This window comes from Heptranchias perlo, unplaced genomic scaffold, assembly GCF_035084215.1.
Source record: "Heptranchias perlo isolate sHepPer1 unplaced genomic scaffold, sHepPer1.hap1 HAP1_SCAFFOLD_372, whole genome shotgun sequence".
Lineage (NCBI taxonomy): Eukaryota > Metazoa > Chordata > Chondrichthyes > Hexanchiformes > Hexanchidae > Heptranchias > Heptranchias perlo.
The window spans coordinates 214441-233467 of record NW_027139384.1 but is presented as its reverse complement, the minus strand read 5'-3'; the positions used below and the strand labels follow the sequence as shown (position 1 = coordinate 233467).

Sequence of the window (19027 nt, the reverse complement as noted above, 5' to 3'; positions counted from 1 at the left end):
GGACAACCGCCCTCGTGCTTCCCGCCCGCCATCCAGCGCGCCTGCGCACTGTTGGAACGCCCCTTTGGGTGTTTGAATGCGCTTGCGCACTCATCGAGCAACCCCCCCCCCACTTCAGTGTTTGAGTACGCCTGCGCTGTGCCGTACCTCCGCCGCAACGCGTCGGAGGAGGGATGTTAGTACGCCTGCGCTGTGCCGTAGCTCCCCCCTCAACACGTTTACGTGTCGAAGGAGGGATGTTAGTGCGCCTGCGCGGTGCCGTACACCAGCCTCCCCGTCTCTGTACGACCCGGGGGGGGAGGTCTTAGTACGCCTGCGCGCAGTGGCGTCGGTTGTGTTCGTTCGCAGCCCAACCCCTTCAGCGTCGGTTATCAACGGAGATTAATTTTTTTTTTTAAATCGCTTTCTCTCCCCCGCTCCCGTTTTTGAAGAAGAGTCGTAGGGATGGCGCAGTACAAAGGAGCGGCCAGCGAGGCCGGCAGGGCGATGCAGCTCATGAAGAAGCGGGAGAAGCAGCGCGAGCAGCTGGAGCAGCTCAAACAGAAGATCGCCGAGGTGAAGATGGCGGCGGGTCGGGTCTTAAAGGGGCCGCGGCCCCGTGATGGGTGCACCTCACTTGGGGGGAGGGGGGGGAATACCACAGTGGGGTTTAAAATGGGGGAGGGGGGAATACCACAGTGGGGTTTAAAATGGGGGAGGGGGGAATACCACAGTGGGGTTTAAAATGGGGGAGGGGGGAATACCACAGTGGGGTTTAAAATGGGGGAGGGGGGAATACCACAGTGGGGGTTAAAATGGGGAATACCACAGTGGGGGTTAAAATGGGGGGAATACCACTGGGGTTTAAAATGGGGGAGGGGGAATACCACAGTGGGGTTTAAAATGGGGGAATACTACAGTGGGGGTTAAAATAGGGGAATACCACAATGGGGGTTAAAATGGGGGGGAATACCACAGTGGGGTTTAAAATGGGGGAGGGGAATACCACAGTGGGGTTTAAAATGGGGGAATACTACAGTGGGGGTTAAAATGGGGGAATACCACAATGGGGGTTAAAATGGGGGGGAATACCACAGTGGGGTTTAAAATGGGGGAGGGGAATACCACAGTGGGGTTTAAAATGGGGGGAATACTACAGTGGGGGTTAAAATGGGGGAATACCACAATGGGGGTTAAAATGGGGGGAATACCACAGTGGGGTTTAAAATGGGGGAGGGGGAATACCACAATGGGGTTTAAAATGGGAGGTGGGGGAATTCCACAGTGGGGTTTAAAATGGGGGAGGGGGGAATACCACAGTGGGGTTTAAAATGGGGGGGGGGAATACCACAGTGGGGTTTAAAATGGGGGAAGACCACACGGGTTTAAAATGGGGGGGTAATACCACACGGGTTTAAAATGGGGGAAGACCACACTGGGGTTTAAAATGGGGGGAATACCACAGTGGGGGTTAAAATGGGGGAGGGGGAATACCACAATGGGGGTTAAAATGGGGGAATACCACACTGGGGATTAAAATGGGGGAGGAGGAAAACCACACTGGGGTTTAAAATGGGGGGGGAATACCACGGGTTTAAAATGGGGGAGGGGGGAATACCACACAGGTTTAAAATGGGGGAGGGGGGAATACCACACTGAGGTTTAAAATGGGGGAGGGGGAATACCACACGGGTTTAAAATGGGGGAGGGGGGAATACTGCACTGGGGTTTAAAATGGGGGAAGACCACAATGGGGTTTAAAATGGGGGAAGACCACAATGGGGTTTAAAATGGGGGAATACCACATGGGTTTAAAATGGGGGAGGGGGAATACCACAATGGGGTTTAAAATGGGGGAAGACCACACGGGTTTAAAATGGGGGGGGTAATACCACACTGGGGTTTAAAATGGGGGAAGACCACACTGGGGTTTAAAATGGGGAGGAATACCACAGTGGGGGTTAAAATGGGGGGGAATACCACAGTGGGATTTAAAATGGGGGAGGGGGAATACCACAATGGGGGTTAAAATGGGGGAGGAGGAAAACCACACTGGGGTTTAAAATGGGGGGGGGAAATACCATGGGTTTAAAATGGGGGAGGGGGGAATACTACACTGAGGTTTAAAATGGGGGAGGGGGGAATACCACACTGAGGTTTAAAATGGGGGAGGGGGAATACCACACGGGTTTAAAATGGGGGAGGGGGGAATACCACACTGAGGTTTTTAAAATGGGGGAGGGGGAATACCACACGGGTTTAAAATGGGGGAGGGGGGAATACCGCACTGGGGTTTAAAATGGGGGAAGACCACAATGGGGTTTAAAATGGGGGAATACCACATGGGTTTAAAATGAGGGAGGGGGAATACCACAATGGGGTTTAAAATGGGGGAATACCACACTGAGGTTTAAAATGGGGGAGCAGGGAATACCACACTGAGGTTTAAAATGGGGGAATACCGCGTCGGGGTTTAAAATGGGGGAGGGGGAATACCGCACCGGGGTTTAAAATGGGGGAGGGGGGAATACCGCACCGGGGTTTAAAATGGGGGAATACCACCATGGGGTTAAAAATGGGGGAATACCACAATGGGGTTTAAAATGGGGGAGGGGGAATACCGCACTGGGGTTTAAAATGGGGGAGGGGGGAATACCGCGCCGGGGTTTAAAATGGGGGAGGGGGGAATACCGCGCCGGGGTTTAAAATGGGGGAGGGGGGAATACCGCGCCGGGGTTTAAAATGGGGGGGGAATACCGCGCCGTGGTTTAAAATGGGGGAGGGGGAATACCGCACCGGGGTTTAAAATGGGGGAGGGGGAATACCGCACCGGGGTTTAAAATGGGGGAATACCACAATGGGGTTTAAAATGGGGGAATACCGCACCGGGCATTAAAATGGGGGAGGGGGGAATACCGCATGGGGGTTTAAAATGGGCTGGGGGGAATACCGCACTGGGGTTTAAAATGGGGGAGGGGGGAATACCACACGGGTTTAAAATGGGGGAGGGGGAATACCGCACCGGGGTTTAAAATGGGGGAGGGGGGAATACCGCACTGGGGTTTAAAATGGGGGAAGACCACAATGGGGTTTAAAATGGGGGAAGACCACAATGGGGTTTAAAATGGGGGAGGGGGAATACCGCACTGGGGTTTAAAATGGGGGAATACCACAATGGGGTTTAAAATGGGGGAATACCACAATGGGGTTTAAAATGGGGGAGGGGGAATACCGCACTGGGGTTTAAAATGGGGGGGATTACCGCACCGGGGTTTAAAATGGGGGAGGGGGGAATACCGCACCGGGGTTTAAAATGGGGGGGATTACCGCACCGGGGTTTAAAATGGGGGGGATTACCGCACCGGGGTTTAAAATGGGGGAGGGGGGAATACCGCACCGGGGTTTAAAATGGGGGCGGGGGGAATACCGCACCGGGGTTTAAAATGGGGGAGGGGGAATACCGCACTGGGGTTTAAAATGGGGGAGGGGGGAATCGCGCACTGGGGTTTAAAATGGGTGAGGGGGGAATACCACACGGGTTTAAAATGGGGGAGGGGGGAATATCACTGGGGTTTAAAATCGGGGAGGGGAACAAAACATTGGGGTTTAAAATGGGAGAGGGGAATTCTACACTTGGATTTAAAATGGGGGACGGGAAATACAACATTGGGTTTTAAAGGTAACTGTGCAGCATTGGGTTTTAAAGGGCTCTGGTTCTGCAGCACCAACATCTGAGGGCAACTAAGAATGGACCATGAATATGACCACGCTAGAGCTGCCCACATCCTGCGAACAAATACATAATAAAAAAAACCTTACCCTTCCCCACCCGCCCCCCCTCTCATAACACAGGTTGGGGGGCATAATGGATTTGTAAAATATAACTTCCCCTGTGTCCTACTTAGAAATTTCTGAAGAGCCCGCACTCAAATACAGACTGCTAGAAAATGACAAGGAAGGGAGGCCTTTTGTGTGGCTTGCAAGCGCGAAATTCTTGCCTGTATTTACAGGCACATAAGCTGAAATTTCACCCAAGGTGCTGTCACCAATGCAGTGGAAATAGTTGCAATGAAATATTTTCCATTGGGCGGTTGAACTGCCTGCTATCTAAGCGAGGCTGTGCACTGCACCACCAGGTTTAGTGGTTGAAGCAGAGACCATTATCGATTAAGATAGGTGGTTGAAGAAAAGGGAAGCTCGGCTGCCCCTATCTTAACCCTCACCAAGTCCCGTTCGCCCATCCGCCCCGTGCTCACTGACCCACATTGCCTCCCGGTCCAGCAACGCCTCGATTTAGAATGATACAGTACGTCGTGCCTGTGCTGGCTCTCAAAGTGCTATCCAGTTAATCCCATTCCCCTGTCCTTTCCCCATAGGCCTGCAATTTTTTCCCTTCCAAGTATTTATCCAATTCCCTTTTGAAAGTTATTATTGAATCTGCTTCCACCGCCTTTTCAGGCAGCACATTCCACATCATAACACCTCGCTGCATAAAATAAATTCTCCTCATCTCCCCCTCTGGTTACCGACCCTTTCTCCTTATTTACTCTTAACAAAACCCTTTTTGGTTTTGAACAGCAGGGGATTTTTTTTTTATTCGTTCATGGGATGTGGGCGTCAATGGCGAGGCCGGCATTTATTGCCCATCCCTAATTGCCCTTGAGAACATGGTGGTGAACCGCCTTCTTGAACCGCTGCAGTCCGTGTGGTGAAGGTTCTCCCACAGTGCTGTTAGGAAGGGAGTTCCAGGATTTTGACCCAGCGACGATGAAGGAACGGCCGATATATTTCCAAGTCGGGATGGTGTGTGACTTGGAGGGGAACGTGCCGGTAGTGTTGTTTCCATGTGCCTGTTGCTCTTGTCCTTCTAGGTGGTAGAGGTCACGGGTTTGGGAGGTGCTGTCGAAGAAGCCTTGACGAATTGCTGCAGTGCATCCTGTGGAGGACAACCATTGAGATGGACTGGTTGGGCTGAACGGCCAGCTTCTGTGTTATAATATCTATGCAATGCTAAGGGCTACACACACCAGAAAGGTCTCAGGTTCCATCTTTGGTCTGTGCTGAGTTAGGAGATCACAGCCAGAGGGGCACTACAACAATTCTTACTGCCCCTTGGTGAGGGAGGGAATAAATGGGCCAGGGATCCCGCCCCTGAAAGCCCTGAAAGCGTGCATTGCCATTTGTGGATGTCGGGGTTGAGGATAAGGGTGGTGTTGGCCTCTGATGTCCCTTTAACACCTTGCTGTCCAGGCTCATTTGTGAAGATTGACCATTTGGGCAGAATAACGAACGGAGCTGCACCCCAGCAAGTGTCCACTCCCTTCAGGAGACGAGGGGGAGAAAGGTTTACTGACCAGCTGTTCTCTTGCGTTGCAGGAAAATTTGGTGAAGTCAAATATTGACAAGAAGTTCTCGGCTCACTATGATGCGGTGGAGGCAGAGCTGAAGTCCAGCACAGTGGGTAAGGCTGGGATTCCGCAGGGCTGTCACTAATGTTTCATCAAGGGCCAGGATCCCACACCATGCCTCGGCTGAGGGTGGCTCTGGGGAAGGCTGCACTAGGCAGTGATGCTACGTGGGTCTGTGGCTCTCATCTCCCCAATGGTCACGGGATATGGGTCTGTGCTTTTGATTTCCATCCCACGTGGCGAGCTCCTGATTTCAACCGTTTCTCTGTGGACAGTTGCCACATGAAGGTTTGGCAATTGCCCAAAGGGACAGAGGAAAACCATAGGCCCAATAGTTCTGTTAAATAATTCTATTTTAATAGGGCCCTCTCACTCACTATCAAAGCACATTTAATAATTTCTCCTAATAATATTTTCTTGCTGCTGTTTGAGGAGCAAGAAATGGGTCACTTACAGCTCAGGTTCGATACAGAGTAAAGCTCCCTCTACACTGTCCCATCAAACACTCCCAGGGCAGGTACAGGGTTAAATACAGAGTAAAGCCCCCTCTACACTGTCCCATCAAACACTCCCAGGGCAGGTACAGGGTTAGATACAGAGTAAAGCTCCCTCTACACTGTCCCATCAAACACTCCCAGGGCAGGTACAGGGTTAGATACAGAGTAAAGCCCCCTCTACACTGTCCCATCAAACACTCCCAGGGCAGGTACAGGGTTAGATACAGAGTAAAGCTCCCTCTACACTGTCCCATCAAACACTCCCAGGGCAGGTACAGGGTTAGATACAGAGTAAAGCTCCCTCTACACTGTCCCGTCAAACACTCCCAGGGCAGGTACAGCACGAGTTAGATACAGAGTAAAGCTCCCTCTACACTGTCCCATCAAACACTCCCAGGGCAGGTACAGGGTTAGTTACAGAGTAAAGCTCCCTCTACACTGTCCCATCAAACACTCCCAGGGCAGGTACAGGGTTAGATACAGAGTAAAGCTCCCTCTACACTGTCCCATCAAACACTCCCAGGGCAGGTACAGGGTTAGATACAGAGTAAAGCTCCCTCTACACTGTCCCATCAAACACTCCCAGGGCAGGTATAGCACAGGGTAGGTAGGGATAGTGGTGGATGGCATGAACAAATCCATGTCCTATCACTCTGCAATGCAGTGTCCTGATCTGTCGCTCCCTGTTTGTCACTGTGTCTTTGTGGAGATCTGTAGCCTCACTGTTGGTTTGTGTCTGTAGGCCTGGTGACCCTGAATGATATGAAGGCAAAGCAGGAGGCTCTTGTGAAGGAGCGAGAGAAGCAACTTGCAAAGAAGGAACAGTCTAAGGAACTGCTGCTGTGAGTAGTCTCCCTGAGGATTATCTGCACTATTGTGTAACAAGTTGTATAAAAATTGGCAATCCAAGTTTCTCATTGCCTCAGTCGAATGTTCAGTGTGGTACTGAACCATATAGAAAATAAAGAATCAGCTTTTATATAATATCTTTCACATCGTCAGGATAAATGTGAGGTGATGCATTTTGGTAGATCAAATCGGGCCAGGACCTACTCCGTTAATGGTAGGGCGTTGGGGAGAGTTATAGAACAAAGAGATCTAGGAGTACAGATTCATAGCTCCTTGAAAGTGGAGTCACAGGTGGATAGGGTGGTGAAGAAGGCATTCAGCATGCTTGGTTTCATTGGTCAGAACATTGAATACAGGAGTTGGGATGTCTTGTTGAAGTTGTACAAGACATTAGTAAGGCCACACTTGGAATACTGTGTACAGTTCTGGTCACCCTATTATAGAAAGGATATTATTAAACTAGAAAGAGTGCAGAAAAGATTTACTAGGATGCTACCGGGACTTGATGGTTTGACTTATAGGGAGAGGTTGGATGGACTGAGACTTTTTTCCCTGGAGAGTAGGAGGTTAAGGGGTGATCTTATAGAAGTCTATAAAATAATGAGGGGCATAGATAAGGGAGATAGTCAAAATCTTTTCCCAAAGGTAGGGGAGTCTATAATGAGGGGGCATAGATTTAAGGTGAGAGGGGAGAGATACAAAAGGGTCCAGAGGGGCAATTTTTTCACTCAAAGGGTGGTGAGTGTCTGGAACGAGCTGCCAGAGGCAGTAGTAGAGGCGGGTACAATTTTGTATTTTTAAAAGCATTTGGACAGTTACATGGGTAAGATGGGTATAGAGGGATATGGGCCAAGTGTAGGCAATTGGGACTAGCTTAGTGGTATAAACTGGGCGACATGGACATGTTGGGCCGAAGGGCCTGTTTCCATGTTGTAACTTCTATGATTCTGTGATTCTATCCCAGCCCCGGGACACCGGGGATAACTGCCCCCCCACCCCACACTGCTCTTCTTCCAGTAGTGGCCGTGGGATCTTTAACATCCACCTGAGAGGGCAGAAGGGGCCTCAGTTAATGTCTCATCTGAAAAATGGCATCCCCGACAGTCAGTACTGCATTACAACAGTGGCCACACCTCAGAAATGCTTAATCGGCTGTGAAACGTCCTGAGGTGGTGAAATGGGCGATCGAAATGCAAGACCTTTCTTTCTGTCCCTTCGCCTGGTGGCTTGGGCTGCAGCGAGAAGCATGTAGTAACATCATTCAGCTGTAGAGGGCAATGAGAGATCACAGAAGCAAGCAGTCCTTTGAGAAAGACCCATTATCGGTTATTCCCCTAAGTGCTAGTTTCTGCTGACTGGCAGCAAGAGTACTCTACGTTCTGTGTCTCTGAGGTATAAATCTTTCCGCAGGAGCCAGTTTGATGCACACATAACTCTGGATTGCAGCTTATTCCCTGCTATGAGAGACTGCTCTTTCAGCACTCTCAGAACCACTTTGCCTTGCTACCTGTCTCCCACCCTTCAAAACAGCAACTTGTATTTACATAGCGCCTTTAACATAGTAAAACGTCCCCAAGGCGCTTCACAGGAGCATTTATCAAACAAAATTTGACACCGAGCCACATCAGGAGATATTAGGACAAGTGACCAGAAGCTTGGTCAAAGTGGTAGGTTTTAAGGAGCGTCTTAAAGGAAGAGAGAGAGGCGGAGAGGTTTAGGGAGGGAATTCCAGAGCTTCTTAAGGCCTAGGCAGCTGAAGGCACGGCTGCCAACGGTGGAGCGATTAAAATCGGGGTATGCGCAAGAGGCCAGAATTGGAGGAGCGCAGAGATCTCGGAGGGTTGTAGGGCTGGAGGAGGGGGGGTGGCGGCGGCGAGGGGAGGGAGTTGTACACGAGGATGAGAATTTTAAAATGGAGGCGTTGCCGGACTGGGAGCCAGTGTAGGTCAGCGAGCACAGCGGTGGTGGGCGATCGGGACTTGATGCGAGTTAGGATACGGGCAACAGAGTTTTGGACGAGCTGAAATTTATGGAGGGTGGAAGATGGGAGGCCGGCCGGGAGAGCATTGGAATTGTCGAGTCTAGAGGTAACAAAAGCTTCTGAAATAACTATTTCTGCGAACGTGCGTTTGCTCTCTCCCCCTTCCTCACCGTCCTCTTCTTTTGTAAAATGCTGATCAAACAAACAGCACTGGGATGTGTTATTTTTTGTGCTTGGAGAGCGGGACGTGGTGAGACCCTGGTCTCGGCTACTCGTTGCCAGGAGGAGCCTTAACCAATGGATCAACTGGTCATCTATCTCGTTTGCTGTTTGTGGGACCTTGCTGCCTGCAAACTGGCCGCCTACATAACAACACTTCCAATAGTAATTCATTGGCCAGGCAGCACTCCGAGACGTCCTGAGGCAGCGAAGGGCACTGTATGAATGCAACTCCTTTCTCTCGTTCTTCAACGAGGCGAGAGTGCCACCACCGAGCCACGGCTGACGCCTAACGTCTTTGGGGGACGGGAACCTGCCGTCCTCACCCGCCCTGGCCTACATCGGGCTCCAGTCCTACATTATGCAGTTGGCTCTCGATGACTCCTGACATGCCCTGGCAAGCTACTCGGTGGTAAAACAATTGCTGCAAAGGCCGCCACCCGCCATCGCCTCGGGGCGACGAACGGCGGCCGTGCCAGCGTTGCCCGTCACCTTCCAAGCCCAGAGGAACTGAGTCCAGTTTTAGCACCCTCCTGCACCCTGAACCGTATCAGGGATGGTACCTGTGGCCGTCCCAGTCTGTATGACACACCACCAGCTCAGGAGGTGTCGTTTCCCCTTCACTCCTCCCACCCCCGGTTCAGCTCTTTAACATTTAATCTGTTTGATTGATTCCTCCCGTCACCCCACCATTGGCGGCCGTGCCTTCAGTTGCTAAGGCCCTGCGTTCTGAATTGCCTCTCTAAAGCTCTTTGCCTCTCCTCCTGAAAGCCCACTTCTCAGACCAAACTTTTGGTCAACCCCCTCCTATGGACTTACGGCCCGGCATACTATTTTTTTTTTTGCTTATGCCTCCGTGAAGCACTTTGGGCCGTTTTTCTACATTAAAGGCAAGTTGTTGTCGACTGATGCTAAATAACCTCTTGTTCACTTTGCCCTGACTTCAGTAAGTTGGAAAAGCAGAAAGAGAGAGAACGGAAGAAAGAGGAGAAGAGAAAGATTGCCAGCTTGTCGTTTACCTTGGACGACGAGGAGGAGGAAGAAGAGGAGGAGGAAGAGGAAGAGGAGGAGGAGGAGGAGGAAACTGGAGAGGAGTTTAAAAGCGAGGATGAGGAGCTGATATTAGGTTAGAAAGACGGTGCAAGTTTTTTTTTTGGCTTAGCTCTGTGTTTTAGCTTCCTCCCCCTGTCTGTCGTTACCAAGACCACTTTCTCCCACCCCTGCAACATGGCCCCCAACTCTACCCAATCAACGCCAAAAACCCTAGGTCACGCCTGCATCTCCTCGAGACTTGGCTCCCTTTGCCGTCCCAGCAGCCTCCATCCAAACTTGCAGTGCCTTCAAAACACTGCATCCCCACCCACACTCCCATCGCCCCCGTTCTCCCACGCGTTCCTTTAACCCTTGCCCCAAATGCAGAGCCCTCGATCTGGCTTTCGGATCCCTCTGTGGCTCCGTCTCCAGCCGCGCACCCCTGCCCCCGCACCATGCACCCTTCATCCCCTGACTCCCGAGTCGCCCATGGGCCCGTTCTGTGCTGTATCATTCCACGATTCTATCGCAGCCCGGCTTCCTGCGCTGTCCCTTCCCATGGGAACCCTTCAGTTGATTGCTTCCCCGGTCCCATTGTTCACGTTGAATGGCCTCCTCCTATGTTCTTGAGTTCCCATTTTTGAATTGTGTTTTTTTTTAATTTCAGAAATTCCCGTCAAGAAAAGGAAATTGGGTAAAAATCCAGATGTGGACACGAGCTTCCTACCGGACAGGGAGCGGGAGGTAACGCATGCCGTTTTTTAAACACCTTTACCGACAAGCGGCGCACTCCTTGATGGAGTCCCTCGCGGTGCCCCGGGCCGGCGTCCCTCTGGGTCAGAAGGTTCAGGTTTGAGTGCCATAACCTCGGCTTTTAGCCCAGGGCGGTAAAAAGAAAAGGAACGAACCTGCATTTCTGCAGCACCTTTCCGGACCTCAGGACGCCCCAAAGCGCTTCACGGCCAATGAAGCACTTCTTTCGAAGTGCAGTCACTGTTGTAATGTAGGAAAGGCGGCAGCCAATTTGTGCACAGCAAGATCCCACAAAACAGCAATGTGATAAACGACCAGTTCATCCGTTTTTAGGCGGTAAATATTATCCCCAGAACACCGGGGAGAACTCTTTCTCCGCCCCCCCCCCCCCAGTCCTTTTCTTCATTTATTACCAGGGCAGATGGGGGAGCCTCGGTTTAACGTCTCATCAGAAAGAGGGCACCTCCGACAGTGCAGCGCTCCTTCAGCGCTGGCACCGGGGGGAGTGTCGGGCCTGGATTATGGGCTCAAACGTGCACAAGTTGGCTGCCGCGTTTCCTACGTTACAACAGCGACTGCGCTTCAAAAGAAAAAGTACTTAATTGGCCGTGAAACGCTTTGGGACGTCCTGAGGTGGTGAGAAGCGCTGTAGAAATGGGAGTTCTTCAGTCTGAACAGCAGCATCTCGGTGCCAGCCTGTGACCTACAGACACCCGCACGCACACGGATCCACTGGCAAGACTGAGATCGGTAGATATCTGTTAGCTAAGGCGGGTAAACGGATCTGAGGTACATGGAATGGCGGAACGGGCTCGAGGGGCCAAACGGCCTCCTCCCGCCTCCCTACGTGCCCGGGGAGGAGAAGATCAGACCGTTCTCGAGGAGCGGGGTCAGGTGGGGCGGTGGAAGCAGACTCAGTCACGGCTTTCAAAAAAATGAATCGGATCAGTGCTTGAAGGGAAAAAAAATTTGCTCTCGCAAAGAGCCGGTATGGGCACGATGGGCCGAATGGCCTCCTTCTGTGCTGCAACCAGTCTACGATTCTATGAACTTGCTTTCTGTTGTACAAGAGCCTCCTCTCTTCCCTCCCCCAGTACCTCAGTGCTCACAAGTTTCAGCTTGTGTCTCTCCCAGGTGGGAGTGGAGTGCTATAGTACCGTAGCTGTTCATCCGTCTCATTGAATGTATTGTTTTTCTATCATATTTGACAAATCTTTTTTTTTATTTTTGAGGTCATTCTTTCAGCTGAGTTAGAGAGTATTCTCTGAGCCCACCCTCTGCCCTGGGAGGCTTGGACCTTTTAATTTTTGGGTCCTTGGTATTTACTTGCGGTTTGAAATGCTTTAGTCAGGAGGATTACAAAGAGGTCCATTCAGCTGTGTGCGTGCAGGGAACACACTAATTCAGGTTCTGGTAGCTCGAGGGAGGGAGTTCCCGGTCCTTTTAAGTTCGTTTTGAAATTTGATTGCCTTTTCCATCGTACTTTGTAAATTGTGGATGGTATGTGTTTGTGTGCGTTTTTCTCTCTATGCTATGTTTGTGTCTTGTGTCATTCTGTGTGTTTGTATCTTTGCGTTTGTGTGTGTGTCTTTCTGTCTGTTTCTCTGTGTGTCGGTCTGTGTGTTTGTGCCTCTGTCTGTGTCTATGTATGTGTGTCTTTCTCTTTCTCTTTCTTTGTCTGTGTCTTTGTGTGTGTGACTTTTTCTATCTGTGTGTGTATGTCTGTCTCTGTGTCTGTGTGTGTGTAACTTTATCTCTGTGTCTTTGTGTGTGTGTGTGTGTGCCTTTGTCTGTGTGTGTGTGTTTCTCTTTCTCTGTCTTTCTGTGTCTTTGAGTGTGTGTGTGTCTTTCCCTTGTCTGTCTGTGTGTCTTTCTCCTGACTGTGTGTCTTTCTCCTGTCTGTCTGTGCGTCTTTCTCCTGACTGTGTCTTTCTCCTGACTGTGTGTCTTTCTCCTGTCTGTCTGTGCGTCTTTCTCCTGACTGTGTGTCTTTCTCCTGTCTGCCTGTGCGTCTTTCTCCTGTCTGTGCGTCTTTCTCCTGTCTGTGCGTCTTTTTCCTGTCTGTGCGTCTTTCTCCTGTCTGTGCGTCTTTCTCCTGTCTGTGCGTCTTTCTCCTGTCTGTGCGTCTTTCTCCTGTCTGTGCGTCTTTCTCCTGTCTGTCTGTGCGTCTTTCTCCTGTCTGTCTGTGCGTCTTTCTCCTGTCTGTCTGTGCGTCTTTCTCCTGACTGTCTGTGCGTCTTTCTCCTGTCTGTCTGTGCGTCTTTCTCCTGTCTGTCTGTGCGTCTTTCTCCTGTCTGTCTGTGCGTCTTTCTCCTGTCTGTCTGTGCGTCTTTCTCCTGTCTGTCTGTGCGTCTTTCTCCTGTCTGTCTGTGCGTCTTTCTCCTGTCTGTCTGTGCGTCTTTCTCCTGTCTGTCTGTGCGTCTTTCTCCTGTCTGTCTGTGCGTATTTCTCCTGTCTGTCTGTGCGTCTTTCTCCTGTCTGTCTGTGCGTCTTTCTCCTGTCTGTCTGTGCGTCTTTCTCCTGTCTGTCTGTGCGTCTTTCTCTTGTCTGTCTGTGCGTCTTTCTCTTGTCTGTCTGTGTGCGTCTTTCTCTTGTCTGTCTGTCTGTGTATCTTTCTCACTGTGTGTGTGTGTGTGTGTGTGTGTGTGTGTAGCTCTCCTGGTCATTGTCATGTTCCTCTGGGGGAAGGGGAGGAGTTCCGAACAGCTGACATTGTGGTCCTGCATCTCTCACTGGGGAGCCGCGGTTCAGATTTAACCGAAGGGATAGCGGAAAGGCTGCCAGCACTCGCAGGCCGCCGCGGAAACCCGCGAGTGAGTCCTCCCATATGGAAAGCATTCCGGAGCCGCCAGCTGTTTACCAGATGTGTGCAGCTCGGACCTTGCTGGATACTGAAAACTCTTAAATCAAACAGGGGACCGTTTCCAATTACATTACACAGCTACCAGAATCGTGTTCGCTGAGTGTCTGATCTGGAGTTAAGAGTTTGTACAAAGTGAAATTGGAGAAATCTGCAGGGCTACAGGATCCGTCATCATAAATATTTAACACCTTGCAATAAACTGCTTCCCATCCAGTTACTTTCCCCCCCCCCCCCCCCCCCCACACCCTGCCACTTCTGATTCTTGCTGGGGTACAGTTCCAAAGTAGGCCTCTGCTACCTTGCCTGAGTATAGCCTATCGTCGTGTGTGAGACCAGACAGTGAGGCTCAGCCGGCCATTTGCTCGTGGTGGGAGGCAGATTGGGCACCATAGCCGAACCTGATCCTGTCCTCACCCGACAGCCGCACGTGCACACTTTCCGACACGGGTCTCTGATCAGCGATCAGGCTGCCCCCCGCCCCCAATCGCTTCTTTCTCCACCCGCTCCGACGGCCCGTCACTCGTGTCTCACTCTCGGAGTCAGAAGGTTGCGGGTTCGAGCCCCCACTCCAGAGACTTGAGCCCCGTAATCTAGGCTGACACTCCCCACCCCGGCGCCAGTACTTAGGGAGCGCTGCACTGTCGGAGGTGCCGTCTTTCGGGATGAGACATTAAAGACGAGGCCCCCCACCCTGTCTGCCCTCTCGGGTAAAAGATCCCATGGGGACTATTTCGAAGAAGAGCAGGGGAGTTCTCCCGGTGTCCTTGCGCTGATATTTATCCCTCAAAAAAACAGATGATCTGGTTCATTTATCTCATTGCTGTTTGTGGGCGCTTGTTGTTGCCAAATTGGCTGCTGCGTTTCGCTGGACTGAAAGGGAAAAGGAACTTGCCTAGCGCCTTTCACATCCTCAGGATGTCCCAAACCGCTTCGCAGCCAACAAAGTACTCTTTGCTTTGTTTGAAGTGTAGCCACTGTTGTTCTGTAAGCAAACGCAGCAGCCGATTTGTGCACAGCAAGATCCCGCGAGCAGCGCTGCCTAAGGGAGGAATGCGGGCCCAGGACACCGGGAGAAGTGCTTGCTCTCCCGCTCGTGTGGCTGGATCTATTTGCGTCCACCCGAACAGGCGAGACGGGGGGGGGGTGGGGGGGGGGGCCTCGGTTTGATGTCTTCACCCAAAAGACGGCAACTCCCGACGGTGCAGCGCTCCCTCGGTACTGGTCAGGGCCTGGAGTGGAGCGTTAATCATTCCCATTGGCGAGTTGCCAAGTGGGAAGCCGGGCGCCTTCTTACAGGGGAGAGGGGCAGACTACAGGCCCCGTGGTTCTATGTCGGTAGATGCCCTCTCACTCGCTGTATGGAAGCTGGGATGACCTCTGCCTCCTGATATCACGGCCTTCCCTTCTTCTACTGGAGAGCAAGAAAAGGAAGGGGGAGGAGCACCGAGTCCCAGCTCGGGCAACGGCCCACAGCCGTGTAGGACCGTGAGCGGAGGCCCAGATACACGGGGGGCGGGCGGCCAGGGGCCACAGGCAAAGGGGGAGGCACAAAACCTCCCCCGAGGTTGTATGGTTGAGTGCACTGGGGTAGCCGATGGGGAACAGTCGAGTGCAGGTCCTGACCGGAAAGAAAGACCTTGCATTTCTCCAGCGCCTTTCACCGCCTCAGGACGTCCCAAAGCGTTTCACAGCCAATGAAGCACCTTTGAAGTGTAGTCACTGTTGTAATGTAGGCAGCCAATTTGCGCACAGCAAGATCCCACAATGTGATAAATGACCAGATCATCTTTTTTATTTTAGTGAGTTTGGTTGAGGGATAAGTATTGGCCCCAGGACACTGGGGAGAACTCCCCACCTCTTTCCCCCCCCACCCAATCCCTGGTCCGTGGGATCTTTTACGTCCACCCCAGAGGGCAGGTAAACCGTGGCGCGCCAAGTGGGCGGCTGCTAATGAATTCAACAAACTGCCCGCGGTGGTCACTGGAGCCAGGCCTCAGCTTCTCTCGTCTTTATCTCCTCCACCACCCTGCCCCCGTCTTCAGGAAGAAGAGAACCGTCTGCGGGAGGAGCTGCGGCAGGAGTGGGCCAACAAGCAGGAGAAGATCAAAAGTAAGGCAGCGCTCTCCTTCCAGTGCGACGCATGCAAAATCCGCGGTGCCCGATGCCACGCGGCCCAGCGAGGCCCTAGCCCCCCTCCCGGGGGCCTGCACTGATTCTCGAGTTGGCTGATGTGTCGGGCGGTGATGGGGTGGGGACAGTGCTGGGTGAGTCATGTGCCCCAATTGGGTACAGCACGCCTGGGTTAGAGGGAGGTGGGGATAAAATCAGCCAGGGACTCGATCCTGATGCCAATCACGACCCAGCTCCGCCCCTCCTGGTCAAATTGCCAGCTGGCCCTTGCTGTTTGCGCCTGATGAGTGACCACTCTGGTGGCAGAGCAGGAGCGAACTACCGCCTGTGGGACCCCGACCCAGTGCGAGTCGGTGCTGTCAGGGAGAGGCCAGGAACGGGAGGAGGCCATTCTGCCCCTTGAACCTGTTCTGTCATTCAATCAGATCATGACTGATCTGTATCTGTAACTCCATCTACCCGCCTTGGTTCCGTAATCCTTAATACCCTGGTCTAATAAAAGCCTGTCAATCTCAGTCTTGAAAGCTTCAATTGACCCCCAGCCTCGACAGCTTTTTGGGGGAGAGAGTTCCAGATTTCCCCCCCCCCCTTTGTGTGAGGAAGTGCTTCTTGACATCACCCCTGAACAGCCTGGCTCTAATTTTAAGGTTCTGCCCCCTTGTTCTGGACGCCCCCCACCAGAGGAAATAGTTTCTCTCTATCTACCCCATCCTTTAATCATCTTAAACCCCTCGATTAGATCACCCCTCAATCTTCTACACTCGAGGGAACACAAGCCTCGTCTCTGCAACCACTGAGACAGCCTCAGCCGAGACTGAATCATAGAATGATACAGCACAGGAGGAGGCCATTCGCCCCATCGTGCCTGTGCCGGCTGTTTGAAAGAGCTATCCAATTAGTCCCACGCTCCCACCACTGCTCTCTTTCCCCTATATCCCTGGAAATGTTTCTCCTTCAAGTATTTATCCAATTCCCTTTTGAAAGTTATTATTGAGTCTGCTTCCCCCGCCCCTTCAGGCAGCACATTCCAGTGAAGCTGGACCCTTCCATCTGTCTCAGTAACACAAGGTCAGCAACGAAACATGCTCCATCCTCTGTCCCTTCCATTCCCTCCCTCCCCCCCCCCACCCCTCAAAGGAGGGGGGGTCTCTCTGTCTCTCTCTCTGTCTGTTTCTCAGTCTCTCTCTCTGTCTCTGTCTGTGTCTGTGTGTCTCTCTCTCTCTCTCTCTGTCTGTCTGTCTCTCACAGACACACACACACAGCTTTCAATGGGCAGTATATCTCGTTGCTGGGCAGAGTAGCAACTGCGGTTTTTGCTTTAATAGCTGGAAGCCTTGTAACGTTAAGCGATAACCTCACAGCGCCTGTGGAATATGGGTGTTTCTCTGCACTCATTGAAGCCCTCGGTAATAAGACCAGCTGGAAGTAATACAAGGAAGATTCCTACCTGGCATGGTACTAACCAGCCAGGAAGGACCCGGGTTTCCCCCAGGGTCTGTGCTGATCTCCGCCTGTGGGGCCGAGGGGGTGGAGGGGGAGAGTTACGGGTGTTACAACTCGCCTCAGAGCCCCCTGGGTCGGGAAAGGGGGAAAAGCAGCCAGGAATGCACGGGGACCCCCTATAAATACAGACACACTCCCGGGGACCCCCTGTAATTACTGACACACTCCCCGGGGACACCCTGTAATTACTGACACACTCCCCGGGGACACCCTGTAAATACCGACACACTCCCCGGGGACCCCCTGTAAATACCGACACACTCCCCGGGGACCCCCTGTAAATACCGACACACTCCCCGGGGACCCCCTGTAAATACTGATACACTCCCCGGGGACCCCCTGTAAATACTGACACACTCCCCGGGGACCCCCTGTAAATACTGACACACTCCCAGGGACCCCCTGTAAATACTGACACACTCCCCGGGGACCCCCTGTAAATACTGACACACTCCCCGGGGACCCCCTGTAAATACTGACACACTCCCCGGGGACCCCCTGTAAATACTGACACACTCCCCGGGGACCCCCTGTAAATACTGACACACTCCCCGGGGACCCCCTGTAAATACTGACACACTCCCCGGGGACACCCTGTAAATACTGACACACTCCCCGGGGACCCCCTGTAAATACTGATACACTCCCCGGGGACCCCCTGTAAATACTGACACACTCCCCGGGGACCCCCTGTAAATACTGACACACTCCCGGGGACCCCCTGTAAATACTGACACACTCCCCGGGGACCCCCTATAAATACTGACACACTCCCCGGGGACCCCCTGTAAATACTGACACACTCCCCGGGGACCCCCTGTAAATACTGACACACTCCCCGGGGACCCCCTGTAAATACTGACACACTCCCCGGGGACCCCCTGTAAATACAGACACACTCCCCGGGGACCCCCTGTAAATACTGACACACTCCCCGGGGACCCCCTGTAAATACTGACACACTCCCCGGGGACCCCCTGTAAATACCGACACACTCCCGGGGACCCCCTGTAAATACCGACACACTCCAGGAGAACCCCCCACCACCCCCCCCCAGGTCTAACATCTGCAAGACGGTGTCAAACCCATTTTCAGAAAAAGATTTTTTTAAAGAACCATAATAATAAAGCAACGGAAATAATATATTATTAAGGTCAGCAAATATAGAACTCAGATGTCCCCCACCCCACTCCCTGCCGCCACCCCTCAGGATCCAATTTGAAAACCCATGCTGGGAGGTGGGCGCATGCGTCGGTGCTAACGGAGAATGCGATTGTAAGTGGGGCACGGTGGCCTCGTCAGTAAGTCCACGCTCCGGGGGTTTGTAATTAAAGGACCGCAGCCTCGCAAAGCACAGCAGTGCCTCGAGCCAAGTCCCAATTATGTAAAAATAGCTCCTAATTGCACTGCTGCCGGGGCGGGGGAGGGCATCATTTTTGGGTCCAGTCAGTCAGTAAATTGAAGGCTTTAGCCTCTGCATCTCTGCCTGAAGAATGCTTTGATGCATTTTCTTTTTGGGGGGTCGGGAGGAGGACATGGCTGGAGATTACAAGGTGCGCCAGAGCAGTGGGCGTGTGAGCGTCCGATCCCTTTCTGTCGAGGATAAAGCCAGCTAGTGCCGATTCTTCCCTCTTGTCCGGGCACCCTTCTGAGTTCCACGCATCAAAGCAGCCGTTTAGGACTTTAATCTCCACTCGACTCAGCACCAGTGAGGAGCTGACTCAGGGCACTCTCCGAGTCAACTTAACGTGACCCCAGCACTTAAAAGCGAGCTCCATTCTACTTATGTTGTTACTTTATTGTTGGGCCCCTT

General features: G+C 52.3%; 1 protein-coding gene across 1 annotated transcript in view; it reads left to right on the top strand.

The window, feature by feature from the left end:
- The first annotated feature begins 293 nt into the window (after positions 1–293).
- LOC137311620 (protein FAM50A) overlaps positions 294–19027 on the top strand; it is a 33056-nt gene continuing 14322 nt past the window's right edge. The window contains exons 1-6 of the mRNA XM_067978718.1: positions 294–555; positions 5356–5440; positions 6627–6726; positions 9881–10059; positions 10633–10709; positions 15624–15690. Of these exons, the coding sequence (XP_067834819.1) occupies positions 445–555; positions 5356–5440; positions 6627–6726; positions 9881–10059; positions 10633–10709; positions 15624–15690 (619 nt within the window). The 5' untranslated portion in view covers positions 294–444. The remainder of the gene's footprint in view (positions 556–5355; positions 5441–6626; positions 6727–9880; positions 10060–10632; positions 10710–15623; positions 15691–19027) is intronic.